This window comes from Schistocerca nitens, chromosome 8 (assembly GCF_023898315.1).
Source record: "Schistocerca nitens isolate TAMUIC-IGC-003100 chromosome 8, iqSchNite1.1, whole genome shotgun sequence".
Taxonomy (NCBI): Eukaryota; Metazoa; Arthropoda; class Insecta; order Orthoptera; family Acrididae; genus Schistocerca; species Schistocerca nitens.
Window position 1 is genome coordinate 341,035,273 of NC_064621.1, and position 16,876 is coordinate 341,052,148.

At 36.6% G+C, this 16,876-nt stretch overlaps 1 protein-coding gene across 1 annotated transcript in view; it reads left to right on the plus strand.

Moving 5' to 3' along the window:
- Nucleotides 1-16,523, plus strand: part of LOC126199368 (uncharacterized) — a 542,567-nt gene extending 526,044 nt beyond the window's left edge. Inside the window, exons 17-22 of the mRNA XM_049936265.1 lie at nt 2,827-3,000; nt 3,333-3,572; nt 5,790-5,927; nt 10,090-10,218; nt 11,912-12,229; nt 15,090-16,523. Of these exons, the coding sequence (XP_049792222.1) occupies nt 2,827-3,000; nt 3,333-3,572; nt 5,790-5,927; nt 10,090-10,218; nt 11,912-12,229; nt 15,090-15,143 (1,053 nt within the window). The 3' untranslated portion in view covers nt 15,144-16,523. The remainder of the gene's footprint in view (nt 1-2,826; nt 3,001-3,332; nt 3,573-5,789; nt 5,928-10,089; nt 10,219-11,911; nt 12,230-15,089) is intronic.
- The last annotated feature ends 353 nt before the right edge of the window (nt 16,524-16,876 follow it).

Sequence of the window (16,876 nt, forward strand, 5' to 3'; positions counted from 1 at the left end):
CAACCATTGTGGTGATTGTAGTAGAGAATTAAATGGGGAACTCATTAGGTCTCTCCCATGGAACCATAGGCTCTGCAGAAAAGACAAGTGAATCACGAACAGGAAGCAAAGATTTGTACCCTTCAGTGTTCAGCGAGGAAACTAAGTGTAGGTTACCAAGAAAAGTGATTAGGAAGAAACAAGTCTCGCTGCTGGGTAGTAGCCATGGCAGGGGTGTATGCCAAATGGTACAGGAACGGGGAACCATGTCACAAATATTGGGAAGTCAAGTCCTAGTGTTAGGTAGGTGAGAGACAACATAGATAAATAGTGTAACAAATCTGTGTACCAAGTTAACTGAGAACTGAGATGGTTGCTGCAGTCTTTGGAGAGAACTCATATGGGAACTCTCCTGACTTATACTATTGGAAGATGGGAGTACACAAAGCATGATCCATGTCTTAATAGAAAGGAGAAAGACAGATTAGCAGATTTGTTAGCTGAGACAGTGGGGGAGGGGAAGGGGCATGATTACACATGAAAAAATTCCTGTATCTGCCGGTGTGAGAGAGACAAATTGAAATCATGAAACTTCCTAGCAGATTAAAACTGCATGTGTTGCACCAGATCTTGAGCCCAGAACCTTGCCTTTCAAATGCAATGCTCTTGCCAGGTGAGTCATCACAACACAGCTCATGACCCGTCCTCACACTTTACTTCTGCCATTACCTTTCTCCCACTTTCCAAATTTCACAGAAGGTACTGGCAGAAGTAAAGCTGAAAGGACAAGTTAGAAGCTGTGCCTCAATGGCACTGGGTTTGAGATTAGGCCCAGTACACAGTTTTAATTTGCCAGGAAGTTTCACAGTTTTAATTTATCCCTTTTAGCTGTGTAAATGGACCTCAAGTAGCAATCTTTTCACAGAGAAAATGTATCTTATTTGTAGACCTACTGACACATCCCAAATATCTATTGACACATCCAAAATCATAGTGAGCTGTTATAAATATGATCTGTGGAATAAGCAACAAAAAATACTAAGCTAAACAAACAATCATCCATGGAATAAGAGTTTCCTAATTTCTTCAGTAAGATTTATCCACTTAAGCTAGGTAATATTTTACATAAAATGTTGCATCACGTGATTCTTTCAAATGAGAAAAATTGTGTTTACAATAAATAGGAATTAAGAACTCAGAACAAAACACATAAATTTAAATAAATGGCAGACAGAATCCACCTCATGGAGCACACTGTGAAGAAGGAATATGATATGTAGACTGGTAAATGGTTCTTTTGTTTTGTGTAACTTTGCATCAACAATCAGAAATGTAGCAAGGTGGAATAGCTCAACTTGTTCTGGTATCACTCCTGACACAGTTACTATTTTTATGTAATCTGTGTACAGCGTTTACATGAAATGTCAAAATACTTTTACAAGATGCAATTTTGGATCCTTATTGTTTAAAGGATAACTTACTTTTGGTTGATGGTCGCAATATAATTTTTCAATACAGATGGGTTTATTTAAGGAAGTATTATGTAAAACCAAGGGCACTCAAACTCTGACTGAAAACCTATTTTTCTTTTGTGCAGATATCCACTATGTCATGTATCAAAATTTTATAGTTTAGGAAATGTTATTATTGCAAAATGTTTTTCTCATAAGAAAAACAAGATTAAACAAATATTATAATGAAAAGCCTTCATAGCTCCAGCATGACCATTTTGAAGCCCCAGTTTTTCTGACTATAAAAACATTATAAGGAAACTGTTTTAGTTAATGAAATATTCAAGTTCAAGATTTAGTTTCTTGAATAATATTTGAAGGTTTTTCCCAGGGATAAGCAATGATGGGGTAGATGGGCCTGCCACCCTCACCCTCCTACTGCTGCGGCAAAGAAAACCTTTCCTTTGTCTGCAGTTAGTGCAATATCCCAGTCAAGGACTTGTGCCACAGACTTTAATTTACTTTACTAAATGCGTATTAACTATTACATATAGATCCTGTCTTTCATGCCATTATTAAAAATTTTAATACTTTGCATCTGAAAATCTTATAAATGCATTGTAAAAAATTACCTGCTTGGACAATAACACACTCAGGCATGCTCTAGTGGTCACCTCAAGGTATTCAAGTTCAGTCAGTTGCCAGTAATGTCTCAGGCAATCAATTACAGCCTAACAGTGTCAATCACCTCTGATCATAAATAATTAATCACTTATTGTGACTCTTGATCAGTTGACCACCAGCAAATCATTAGTTATGGGTTTATAACCAGAATAATAATTTTCAGTTGCCACTTGTATAAATAGATCAGCCTCCAATGAGTCTATATAAGGTATTAATCTAATTTTGTGAAAATAAATGGCCATTGTGAACTCCTAGCTGATCATCATTTGTGTTGTTATTAAAATAAATCCATACTGGCTGTATTTTAATTTTTCAAGTGTTGCCTTATTTATTGAAAACTGTCACTAGCATCTGTTTTATTATCTACTGAGCCAGAGATATGACTTCAAATAAGGTAAGCAGATCAGCAGTCTTACAAGTCCATTTAGAAGATATACAGATCCCTAGAGTCAATAAACATAATAGCCTGCATTCAGAAGAGCGTGCTGCACTATAGATTTTATGAATACACTGTTGATTAAACTGAAAATAGAAATGAAATCTGTTCTATATTATTTTTTGTTACTGCTCACAACATTCTCCTGAAGATGAACAATCAAAAATTTTCACTCTTTGTGAAATATTGTTGTGAATTTGCAGAAATCTACTAAGCAAAATATCTTAAAACCAGTTCTTTGCCATTAATGTATTATATATTCTTTTTCTTCAAAAGGTTTATGTAAGGCGCCGCCAGAAGCGTTTCAACTATGGACAACGCTGCACTCCAGTATCACTTGATGCCTATAGTGTTGACAGCATCTCTGTTTACGACAGTGTCAGGTCACGGAGGAAAGGTCTATTCAGATCATCAAAGAGATCCTATGGAAATCTAGCTTTTGATGACCCGGTTAGTTATTCTCAGCAATTTTACTGTTCTGTTTTTACTGTGTTATATTTCTTAACAATTACAAGATTTGTTCAGTTTTGGGGAAGAAAGCCTTGGGCAGATTCATTCTACAGTCTTTAAAAAGCAATCACAAACATGTTCACTCACAAGTTCATGTTTCACCTACTGAGAATCTGTTATGTCATCTTCTGTACATATCACATACATGGTTAAATCCTCAGTGTGATACAGACTCAAGAAATTGATACACTAATGAAATTAATTAAAAATGCATGAAATATAGAATAATTTATTATTAGCCAAGAATAATAATGATCTTTTTTATTTTTCAGAACTCTCCTTCACATCCAATGAACTTTGCAGGTTTGGCAAATTTCAGTTCTGATACATCTGGACTGCAAGAAGAGTTTGAAGCTGTTCCACAAGTTACAGTTACAACAGATGAACTCCCAGATGGTGCTGATGTGAAGAATCGATATTCTAATGTCATCCCTCTTCCAGAGACTCGTGTACATTTAACAGCAAAAGAAGGGGAGCCCCTCTCAGATTACATCAATGCCAACTATGTCAGGGTAAGAAGTAACAGAATTTGGAAGTATGTCTATATTTGCATGTTTCATACTGTGACTTATATAAAGTCTATCATAGTAACTGAGTGAGTAAAGTATCACTGCTACTGATGGTCTGAAGTAAGTTACTCAAATTTTACTTTCTCTCTCTCTATCAAGCACTGACTTGAGTGCACTCACATCCATTGTGCTGATGTAGATGTAAAATGAATGCAATTTCAGGACTATAACTTAGCAGATAACCCATCTTGTCTTTGGTGCACAATACACTAGTTGCTCCTCGCTTCCTTAGATTAAAGAAGGAAAATATCTGGTTACATTTCCAAAAGCAAGCATGAACTGCACAGGCAACATATTCGATGTTCACCAATAAAGACTGTCACCTCAGATCACAATATTGTGACAAAATATTGTCACAATACTGTGACCTGATGCAGTGTTCTCAGGCCTTACGTGGTTACATATTTTTCCCTGGGCAAGTGTATGATATGTTTCTGCATGGATTACTCTAAACATCTAGAACCAGAAACAGAGAGGAAGAGAGATTTAGGTATGCATATGCTAGGACTCCTGCACTACATGAAAATATATATATATATATATATATATATATATATATATATATATATATATATATATATATATATATAAAATCAAAGACAGCTAAAGTTTTGTGAAAGTACTGAAGAAGAGATATTCTTGTTTGTAATCTGCTGTTCAGGTTTCAGTCCTAACTGTTCCTAAAAGCCTGTGCCTTTGCTGCTGGCTTTAATTTAGCCACTTTTGCATCACCTTTCACAACTTACATAAGTCTTTTTTTTTTTTTTAAACAATGGGAAATCCAGCATGAGATAGCAACTATATGTAAAGGATAGATGCTAATCACTTCATAGAGAAGGCACTGAGTGGCAGACAGGAGTACTAAAAAAGACTGCTGGATATTATTACCTACTGGACCAAGTCCATCAGACACAAACAAAACAAAACACACACACACATTCACAGAGTCATGACTCACACTGAGGTAAGACCACTGCCCCTTCTGGGCATTAAGGGCTGACTGCAACTGTGTCTGAAATGAACAGCAGTCTTTGCTGGGACGCATAGTGGGGGTACAGAAGAGGTGTGAGGTTGGGAGGGTGAGGAGTAACATGGTAAGGTAAGGGGCAGGAGTAGATGCTAGTGCTGCCTATGGGAAGGTTCGGGGATCTCTTGGGTGACAGGATACTAGGCTGCAATGTGCAGTGCCAGGAGAACGGCGGTGGGGGGGATGAGAGTGTGGTTCATCTGTAAAGCTGTAAAGGAGTCTATGTACAGGGAGTACTAGTGTGGCCCATCACATAGACACTGAAGCAATTCAGAGGTGGGATGCTAAATGTGTTACCAGTAGGCTGAACAGCACGCAAGTATTATGGAGATGTTTCATGAACTCAGATGGGAATCAATGGAGGGAAGACCTTTCCACAGAATGCTGTTGAGAATATTTAAAGAATCGCCATTTGAAGCTGACTGCAAAATGGTTCTACTGCTCCCAACATGTATTTTGCGTAAGGACCTTAAAGATAAAACAAGAGAGATTAGGGCTTATGCAGAGGCACAGTCATTTTTCTCTTGCTTCATTTGTGGGTAGAAAAGAATAGGAAATGTCTAGTAGTGGTCAAGGTACCCTCTGTGATACACTATACTGTAGCTTTTGTAGTATGTGTTTAGATGTAGAGAAAAGCAGAAAAGGGTAAAGGACTATTCAGGTGTGCTAGCAGGATAGAAGGTGTACGTAGTGCTGGACTGGGAGCGGATAATTGGATAAGCAGGTTGAGGACAGGGACTAGCAAAAGTTGAGGAAAGCAGGTTACAGCAAAAAGGATATATTGTCGGAAGAATTTCCTCCTATGCACTTCAGGAAAGCTGGTGTTCCTGACAAGAATCCAGGTATCTGGCAATCTTTTTTCTTTTGTCTGTGCCTCCTCTATTTGGTGAGTAGCATTTATTCTTTTCATTTTGTTGTTACACATATCTCTTACTTTCTCTGTAATGAAAGATACTATTCTGATTATAAAAATTTAATGCTTCTTCAATTGTAACTGTTTGCTCTACTTTCTTATATTATATGAACAAATGTACCCAACTTAAGTTGTATAGAGACGTTGTTACCAATATTTTTATTCATTAATAAATTGTGCATGTTATAGACTGTTTCTTTAATAATCCTTTGTTTTCCAGGGTCCAAATAGTGAAGAGAAATTCTATATTGCTTGCCAGGCACCTCTTCAGTCAACAATAACAGATTTCTGGCGTATGGTCTGGGAACAGCAGACTAAAGTCATATTGATGATCTGTAACCTGGTTGAGAGTGGCTCTGTGAGTTTTACAAATTTCTGAATTACTTTATACATGTGTCTAAATCTAAATCAATCTTTCTTTATATCCGCACATGTAACTTTCTATTCACACTTTGAAGGGGGAGGTCACACAGTTTGGAAGAATGCATTTGCTCTTTTCAAGCCAGTTGATTATATTTATTATTTCTCACATTTGTATTACAAATTCCAAAGAATATATTACAAACATAAATAGTTATTCACATTTCAGTTTAGATTATGGCTTTTACAAAAGTGCTTCTTCCAATTTAGTAACGCAATATTTAACACCTTACCCCAATATCTACCACATAACTTTCTCCCAGCTCACTTGTGTTATAATATATTCTACAGTTTTATAACTAATATTTTCATGTTACCTGCACTTTGCATTTTAGCAATGGTAGAGTGTACTTATATCTATATGTTTAATAGTTACTTTTCCTTGCAGTGTAACATTCTTAAAATTTAACACGTACATTTAAATCTCAGTCTGCCCTTTCTTTTACAGCGCACAATGTCTTAACTCTATGTATTTATCAAAATGTAGGGGAAAGGTCTCAATAAAGGGCTTCTGTTGAGGAGGACTGAACATGGCAATTCCAAATTAAGTTCTTGTTGAAATAGAGGCCTAAGGATCATGTATTATCATTTAGTCGTAGTAAGGAATCCCATGGTGTCAATTAGATGTCTATGAGTGCACTTTTTTCCAGACTCATATGTCTACAGGATATGACAATGAATTTCACTGATTCATTTCCAAATAAATTTCTGTTGAAAAAATAAATATACTTTTACACTTCACAATTCAAAGTATTCCTTCTGAACTTAAACACCCTTCTCCATGCCTGTTTTCCATTCTTCTGAGTGATTTAAAAATTGTAATATTAAGATAGTGCTCTTCCATTCGAAACTCTTGTTTTAGAATGATTAACATGATCTCCTGATTCATTATAATGATTTGTGATACATCTCCTACCATGAAGCAGTGATCTGAGTTTCACTTGTTTACCTTATGCACGGAGATGGCATTCATGGGATTGTGAATGGTAACAGGACATAATGCTTTCTTATCATTCTGCTTAGTTCTTAACTTCCTCCTACACTGGAAGAATGAATTTCTCTTCAAAAGGCACTCACTGTAACAAGTTTCACCATTTCACTGTTTTCTGTGTTTATTTGTCGCACTTCACAAGGAATTCATTCACAACTCACTGATCTTCAAAACAACATTCCCTTTATATCATCACAATTACCAAACATATGTGCTAAGAAAATAAAACTATGCTCAGCACTATATGACTGCAAGAGTATAATTATTATTGAGATTTTTGGAGCATGAAGAAACAAATAGTCACGATCATCAACATTCCAGTGTTACCACAGCACTGGCTATGTAATCTACAGCTAGGTTTATTATCAGTCTCTTTATTGTCATATTAATATGACATAAGTGCACCATCTATGTTTTAGTCACATTTGTTACTATCCACAACCATCATGAGGTATGCTTCTAGCTTTTTCACACACACACACACACACACACACACACACACACACACACACACACACACATGAGCTATAGTGTAGAGTACCACATTGTAATACCTAATTGTTTAATATTGTATTATCAGTGTAAAGCGCTAGCATTCCATCAGAATTATTATGGGTATGTCTGATGTGTAATTCTATCAAAATGGAAATTACCTCAAGAAAACTATGAATATTCAAGGAAGCAAAAGAGAATAGAAATGTGTCCTTGGAGTATTTTGTGACGGTATACATGAATAAAATGTTCTCGGTTTTCCAGCCGCATCAGTTTGAATAATATCCTTGAGCTTTCAATGGCCATCTCCGCCATTGTCATCAGGAGTTCATTGACAGCCGGGGCTGCTACAGTTTCTCGCTTATATAGGCATGATGACATCATCGGCAGCCAATCAGATCGACCCATGTGGTGCATGCACATAAGTCGACCTGGGTAGTGCCAGGGGCAGGCACCATGTTTGAAACTGCCCCTCCTGCATCGTACATCTGTCTTTGCTTTCTTTCAATGTCCAACACCTGCCCCCATGCCCTGCTGAGTGTGTATCCCCGGACTCTGTTGAAATTGTTGTTGTTTAAATGAATCTCGGCCCCTTCCTTTATAACGGAGTCCCAATATGTAGATGCATGAGCCAACACTTTTGTATTTTCGAACTGTATTTTATGTCTGTTTTTCAGGCAATGCTCCACTATGGCTGACTTGCCAAGCTCCCTTTGTTTTAATATGGCACTTGTGCTCAGTACAACACTCTGCAACCATGCGAATTGTTTGTCCAATACACATGGTGCCACATTCACAGGGTACACCATACACACCAGGCACCCCGAAGAGCAATGTCGTCTCTAACAGGATGCAACATATCTCGTATCTTGGAGGTGGGCCTCTCCTCCAGGGTCCAGTTCTCTGATGCCTGCTGCCAGGCCTTTCTGCAATGCTTCACTCTCCCCAGTGATTCTGCTGCCAGCTGGGCTGGCGCATATGGGTCCCTCCACACCAGTATCCCTGGTGTCCCCAACCAAGTGGCCGGAGCTTTCACCATTGGGACCATTTCACTGTATTGAGAAAACGGACATTGAGATGCAGCCAGAGCCCTTGTCATTGGTCCTCTCTAATGGCACTTCATGAGGGAGCAGCTGCCTTGTGTGTCCATGGCCACGATATTTCTGCCCCTACTCACCAATTCTGGCCAGGAATCTCCTTCCGCTGCCACTGTCCTTGCCTGCCACATCTGCTGCAGAGGCCATGGGTGTTTACAGCATTTGTCCCAGTGCCCACAGTGGCAGAGCGCCCTTTCCCCCAGGGGAGGTGTGCTGTAACCCTGTATATAATACTTTTATATGTGCCACAGAACCAGGTCGGTGGCATGCTACACTTTGAATTTTCTGCCAACAGCATACGCTTGGTCTGGCTACCAGAGGCCACATGCCTTGTGCACATGTCATGGCATCTGCCATGCTGTCTACTGGAGTTCTCCATAAGTGCTGTGCAACAGGCATTCAATCTAATATTGAGTTCTTACTTATTTTCAGCAAATGCTAGTATCAGTTTCTGTGTTTGTGTCCGTGGTCTCATCTGTTGTTCACTCTTATGCTGAAGAAGAATAAAATTTGATTAATTGTTGCCATAATGTTGTTTATATCTTACATTACAATACAGAAGCAGAAAAAAAAAACAGAAAAATGAAGACAAAAACATCAAATGCCATAAGAAAATCTCTTTTGGGATTGTTTCTGCCTTTGTGTGGAATTTCATGATGACAGTGATCACCATGTTCATTGCCCACACCACTAATAAGAGTAAATTCAGGTGTGATTGCAAAGAGTGTATTTTTAGTGACATATTTTTGACATATTACATTGCAGCTTTTCATACTAATGCATTAGATTATTGACAAGTTCCTTGAATTTTCCTGATTTGAAGTTTTCCAGAAAAAAATAGAATATTTTTAAAGTATTGCATGCTGTTTTCTATTTGTCCTTTGGTACTAATTCATACTGAATGTCTTAAAAAAAGTACTCTAATCAGTGGGCCATAAATGTGCCTTCTCTCCCATTTTTTTGTACCAGACTGGAATGATACTGGGTACTGACTGAAGCTTGTTCAAGGGTTGATTTGAGAATTATGAGCATGTGTTGGATACGGGTGGGAGATCTGTTTGTAGACAAGATTTGGAGGGTAGTGCCTTTAAACCAATGCTTTGGTAAGACCTTCAGCACAATGCACTTGGGAATGATTGTCACCGGAGATGGCTAACTGCATGGAACAGACTTTTCAATGTGGAACTGACAGCAGCTGTCAAAATGTTGGTACTGCTGTTGGTAGTTTGTACACTTTAAATGGAGAAAAGTTTTGTGGAACTATGGGAGAGGTGCAGTTCAACATCCAGTGAAGGCAGCCCACACTGTGTTGTATAGGCCTAGGTACCTAGCAGGAGACATTGTTCCTGCTGCCTCTCTGCCTGTAGAATAGAAATTCTATTTTACTCATAATCTGTAACTTTAAATCATTCTGTAATTTCTATCTGTCTTTTCTTATGTGTAGAAATGACCATTAACTTAATGATATATTTTCTCAATAATTCCCTGAATGTTAACAACTAATATTTTTACTCTTTCAGGAGAAATGTGCTGATTATCTTCCACCATCAGAAGTGCTTGATTGTCACAGACTGTTTGGTGACTTCCAGATCACTCTTAAAAAGAGAGAAGAGAAAGAAAAATATGTAATTTCAACACTTCAGATAAAGGTATACACTTCAAGCATTGCAAGAGACCACAAATAAAAATGTCATTCATTTAAAGGTTCTAATTAGGTACATAATTAGGATTTACAAGTTTTTTGCAATTAATAAAGTGCTTCTTGCAGTTATTATAACATACTTTTTGTGGTTATGTCTGTCAATCTGCACTATTATCAACAGCTATCCAGTTTATACACCAATGGAAAAAAACTTAAGAGATGACAGACTCTTTAGGACAAAATGTTGATGGGTGAGTGATTATGTAAAAAGTAGAGTTGACTTGTTGCTCAGAATATTCTTGTTCTGCTTCACAGTCATTTCTCCTTTTTGTATGTCTATCCACTACTCAAAAATTGGTCTGCAATGACTGTTCTCTCACCCGTTATTTATTTTTCACTTGTGGCTTCCCTTTGGAATGAATTACCAAAGATGTAATTGTATTTCATGGCACCAAGACAGTGACAGCACAAACTGAGATGCCCTCACGGTGATTTTAATGCAAAATAAACATTGGAAGATTTGATATCAATTGTTTGAAAAGTGTACTTTATTTCAGTTCTGACATTTAAATTACTTATCCCCAGTGAAGCTTGCAAGGTCAATTATCTTAACAAAAATATAGGGCAATTTCAAAGTCATGTATATCAAGTTAACAATTCTTTTTAATTTAATCATTGTTACAATTACATGATTCTCTGTACTACCAAGTTTTTTTTTCTCAACAGCAACAACTTTTTATTGTTGACCAATGTTTTATACCTTATTCTCATTGAATTACTTCTAACTTCAGTGTCAGCAACTCTCGGTCTTGTGGTTAGCGTTGCTGGCTCTCAAACGTGGGGCCTTGGGTTTGATACACAGCCAGGTTGGGGATTTTCTCCATTCAGCATGTGTGTGTGTGTGTGTGTGTGTGTGTGTGTGTGTGTGTGTGTGTGTGTGTGTCAGCCTCACCATCATGTCATCCTCTTCAATGCACACGTCACTGAAATGGTTTCAAATAAAAAAGACTTGCTCAAGGCAGCCGAAGTTCTCAGCAGGGGATTCCCAACCAAATATACTATATTCGCATTTCATTTTTCTAAACTTCAGTGAACAGTCCCATTTTACTCCATATTCACTTTAGTACCTTTCTTCTTTCTTGAAATCAGAGGAGATGAGTGCCATTACAGCAAAGAGGTACCACTTGTCACAAAAGAATAAAATTATGCAGACTTTCCATGAGTGTTTTGACAACAGTTTTCATTTAATGTGATTTATGGCTCTTGCAGTCACTAAAATAGTCCTGGTGATATTTGTTGTGCAATTTACGTTAAGAAATGGCTTATACAAGTAATCTCATACAACATAGGACTTAAAGAAGAGCATTACAATTGTGAGTACAATCACCACTGAACGGTTTCTTCATGAAGTGGACGTAAACATGAGAAAAATGTGTCCATGTGAACAGAACTCGTATTCTGTTCATATACTGTAATGCATTTATATTCCACCTGTACATTGCTAACAAGTGTGACTTATGTAGTTTATGTATTAAAGCAGTACTTGCTTCCTGTAAAAGCTACAGATTTTCAGTTCGTCTCGTGTAATTAATACATAGATACTATATACATTATTCTGCTACAGTCTTGTCAAATAGTTGAATATTTTTAAATTTATTTATTTTCTTCATTTACAACATATGTTTCATTTTGTTTTGCAGAATCTAGAGTCCAACCTCTGGCGAGAGGTAACACACATGTGGTTTGCTAGCTGGCCTGAACAGGGAGTGCCTGAGGATCCAAGCCCACTGATTGCATTCCTGATAGAAGCAAGATCTCACATGCGTAATGCACCTGGACCACACGTTGTACACTGCAGTCCGGGCACAGGCCGCACTGGAACCGTCATTGCCTGTGACATTCTCATTCGTGAATTTGAAAGGACACGAAATGTAGACGTGCCACGCTGTGTATATCGCCTACGCAGGGATCGAGCAGGAGCAGTCAAGACCAAGGAACAATATATATTTATATATAAGGTAATGTATAGCTCATATACATGTTATACCTCCAAATTATTGCTGCTTACACTTGACAAAAATCAAATATTCAAGTATATGGTTCAGGAGTCATGGATACAGAATATTGATTTATAAGGAATTACTAGCCATCTGGAATGGTGCTGTTGAAGATAAATACTTCTCAACAATGCGACCAAGGAAAATATTGTTACAAAAAAAAATCTATATTTTACAATAGCAGAATTATTAATTTCTTAATATTTAAGAAAGTGAGTTAAACAATTTTTCTGTAGTATCCAACTTGATGGCAACTTCAGTCAGGGCACTCTTAATGGATGAGAAGAAAATGAAGCAAAATAGACTACTATGAGCTTATGCCAAGCTGATGGTGTCAATCAATGTGGAAACGATAATACTGATTATGAATCAACTGCTATAAGTGCCAAGTTCAAAATACTTAAGCCACCAACTGACCTCAGCCAATATTTAGTCTAATTTGGTCTTAGTTGTCTTGTGTCACTGGCTTTTTACCTGTCAAAACCCATTTTATCCTGCTGTTGCAAACACTCTCCATCCTCCAGCAAAACTGGAATGTGGATGAATAAAAAACTTGAAGTGATACAATTCATTTATTCATTGTGTTCCGTGCAGGCTTCCACAAAGAGGAACATTTTTAAGTATTTAGAAAAAGTCAGTGTATAAATTAAGAGAAGGAAGTGTTAGGAACCAATTTTGCATGCTGTGTTAATAGTTAAGTAGCACTAAACTGCTACATACTATTTATTTTTGCTTATAAAGGTATAGTGGACAAAGCAATATTTGCAGGACAGCTTAAAAAAAGCAGCTGCTTCCTCCATTATACTAAGCAATGACTGTTTTTACCAGTATTACTGCTTGCTTAAAGTTTGTATGATGATAAGCCTCTTCATCAAAGTCTATCATCAGGTTTACATAAAAGTAGACTTTCATATGAAAAAGAATTAAATCAGCAGAGTAAACATGAAAATTATTATATTATGTCTTTTATTGAGGTTAAGCAAAGTTCTTAGGAAACTGGTTTTTATTAGAACTAACAATAATTTTATTAAGAAGAAAATGTATTGCTGGTGTTAGAATTTTGACATCCTTGATGGGACCAAAAAGAAATACAGCTGTCAACATGAGACACATGAATGTAGCTAAACCTACCTGTTTAAGAAGCCATTTAATTCCATTTATCCAATCTGAAATTAGCCACAGTGATTAATTGCTGACCATATTCTAAAATATGAGAGAGGGTAGAAAATAGTTATTAAATCTTACAGTTATAATCTTTACAATGTCTCCTCTTGCTATATTTCTATTAGGATTTGTTTTAACAATACTAAGAAAGCTAAGAACAGCAACTATTCACATATCATTTAATGATTAGTGTTACATAGAAACTCATAACAAATCCAGAAATCACATTAGCCTTTCAGGTACAGTATCACCGATTTCAGACAGTGGAAAATTCAGGATGGAATGTAACAGCATCATGAAAAGGATAGTTGCTACGCACCATACAGTGGAGATGCTGAGTCACAGATAGGCACAAGAAAAAGACTGTCACAAAATAAGCTTTCGGCCAACAAGGCCTTACACACACACGCGTGCGCACACACACACACACACACATATTAACTATCTTTATAATGCAATAATACTATGAAAAAGATAGATTGTGACTCACTGTAAAGATAACACATTGAGTTGCTGACAGATATGATGAAAAAGCACACAGATATGATGAAAAAGCACACAGATTCACACATGCAAGCACACCTCACACACACATGGTTGCCATTCCTGGCCACTCTGGCAGAGTTTGACTGGAGTGGCCACAGATAGTGCTCATGTGTGTGAGGTGCGCTTGCTTGTGCAAATGTTTGTGCATTTTTCTTTTCTGAAGAAGGCTTTTGCTGAAAGCTTATATATAACAGTCTTTTCATCAAGCCTGTCTGCATTTCAGAATATCATCTTTACATTGAGTAACAATCTATCCTTTGCATAATATTGTCAATATTCCAACCTGGACTTTTCATTGTTTTATAATGCAATATTATTCATTCTTTGACAAACTCAATTATACCCCTCACCAGGGTTTCATCAACTTCTAATTATGCTATGAGGTTGCAGATATCTCATCCAAAATCCTCCCTCATCACCCCAGATGGCATTCCATCCCCACTCAAACTATTCTGTATGCATCTCCATGAGTGTCAAACACTGTATACATATAACGTGAACGTGAACATCACCCATTTACCTGACATTTCCTGCAAATGTGAATGCAGCTGCTCAGATGAAGGATAAGGACTTTAGAATGAAATTATAATAAAAAAGATGGGGAAAAATCTGATCAGCAATTGGTAGCAATCATAAACATGAACAAAAGACTTGCACAAAATGGGATCATTGACAGACTGAATAATATGAGGGGGGAGAGGGGAGGGGTGGAGGAGATCAATTGAAATTTCGTATTCTTGCCTAAATCTTACTGATACACATTCAAATGCAATCTTTTGCATCTTCAGTAGAAAGTAGTGAGACAGACGTATGAAGGTATAAAGACTGTCAGCTGATAATCTGTGGATGCAACCCTAAATTAAGCTGTTCCTTGTCAAGCAAATTCTCTGACACCTTTGCTCTCTGTCTTCTATTTGAAGCAAACCTTCACTTTATTGTTGCCATTAGGCTAACCATGGTCTGTTTGCTATGTACAATTTTCTTATTGTGTTCGACTGTAGTTTTCATAGATTGCTTTGTTTTTAAGGATTAGTAAATGAGTAACTTAACCAACTGATTTCTTTTCATGTTTTCACTAATATTTTAATATACATTTTCTGTTTCTTGTCAGGTTCTCAATCATTATGCAGCAATGCTCACTGGTGGAGTTTTGGATTCAATATGAATATTTGTGTGCAAAACAAAAAACAAAAATACTTTAGTTTGTCAAGATCATGATGTTCCAGAATTTGAGAGCTGTCATTGCAGCCAAAGGAAAAAGTATTATGAATGGGGGCCAATATATTTAGAGAGATGTATTCGTGTCCACAAGGATCTGAGACATGATAAGATCATGTGTAAATGATGTGCTTTGTGTGTATGTAGTGTCCTGGCTTCCTCATATGGACTGCAGTTGCCTGTGGCAGTTTTGTCAATGAGACAGATGCAAGAAATCACCTACTGTTGTTACAATTCTTAAATAATTCCTTTGTCTTTTCATGGATACTCAAATGCTCTAAGTGCTTTTTATGAAGTGCCCTATTTAACAATTAGTCACCAAGCACAGAAATTTTTCTAATGTAAGAGGCTTTGATAGAATTAGTATCATTAAAGGATGAATCAGCAGAAACCACCACACTACTGCAGTTACTTTAACATATTGCTTTGAAAAAATGAATTAAAGAAAAAAATATAAGTTTGCTTTAATGCACTTTGATTCCCATTTCTCTGTTTTAATGGGATTGTCTGTGATATAATTTTAAAATTTTTAATTTTAAGCAGATGACTGATTAATTAAAAAATTATTTCTCTTCTGAAAGTAAAGCATTCTATCTGCATGCAGATAAGATTATTCAGGCCACAATTATTTCTGGAGGATGCTCTCTAGGCAGCAGCAAAATGCCTGCCACCAGCTACAACAATTGTGTAGTTATTTATTCTTAATTTATTGTGTATCACTCTATTATATAATATATCAGAACTGTCAATTATTAAGATTTGGAACGATACACCAGCTATTCATTCATCCAGTAGAATGTCAATGTTGCTTGATACTTTAGTACTGTGTTTTAAAATGCAATACATGTTCTCCAAAAAACTTAAAAAGATGTGAAGAATATCTAAGGAATGAAGTAACCACTCACCTCTCCACTTCATTTCAGTCCAATATGTGACCTATGTTTTTTATTTAATCTTTTGAAGCTGAAGTGTAAACACTTTTAGGCCATTTGAGACTACTGTTATGTGTATAAGATTAAAAAATGAATTTATGGAAATTTTATCTGATGTTTACTGTATTTGTAAATAATACATTTAAGCAGATATTTTCATATTTATATTTTGTGAGATGACTGTGTGATATATGATTGTTACCTACATTAGAGATAAGGACAAAGCCTGTAAATCTGTACATAATGTTTATGTCACAGTGACAATTTCTCACAATTAGCTGCACTGCAGTTCTGAGTTTATCAGGCTGTTAGTGGCAGTTAAATTATATAAATTTGTTATGTACAAAAGAAGATCCTGTCTTATGTAATGTTGGTCATATAAAAATATTACTGAAGTTTGTCTTAAGTTCCTTTCATGCTTGCTACCACAACATCTCCAAAATCCCTTCATAGTTACCATAATTCCTATTCCCTAAATTTCAAGTTATCTGGTCCTGTTTAAATAATTCTTATTATCAGTGAGTAAGCATCACCTTCCATTGCAATTTCCTCAGTTCTTAGAAGATATTCTAATATCCTTCCATGTTATTTCACAAATTGATCTTGCCCTATTTTGCTTCATATATTTGTAAGCATCATTAGTAGACTGCACTGACTCAAAAAAATAACAACACCAAGAAGAAGTTTTGCGACATACATGAAAGTTGGTAGATGTGTTTCCACATCTGAAAGATTATGTCTATTCAAA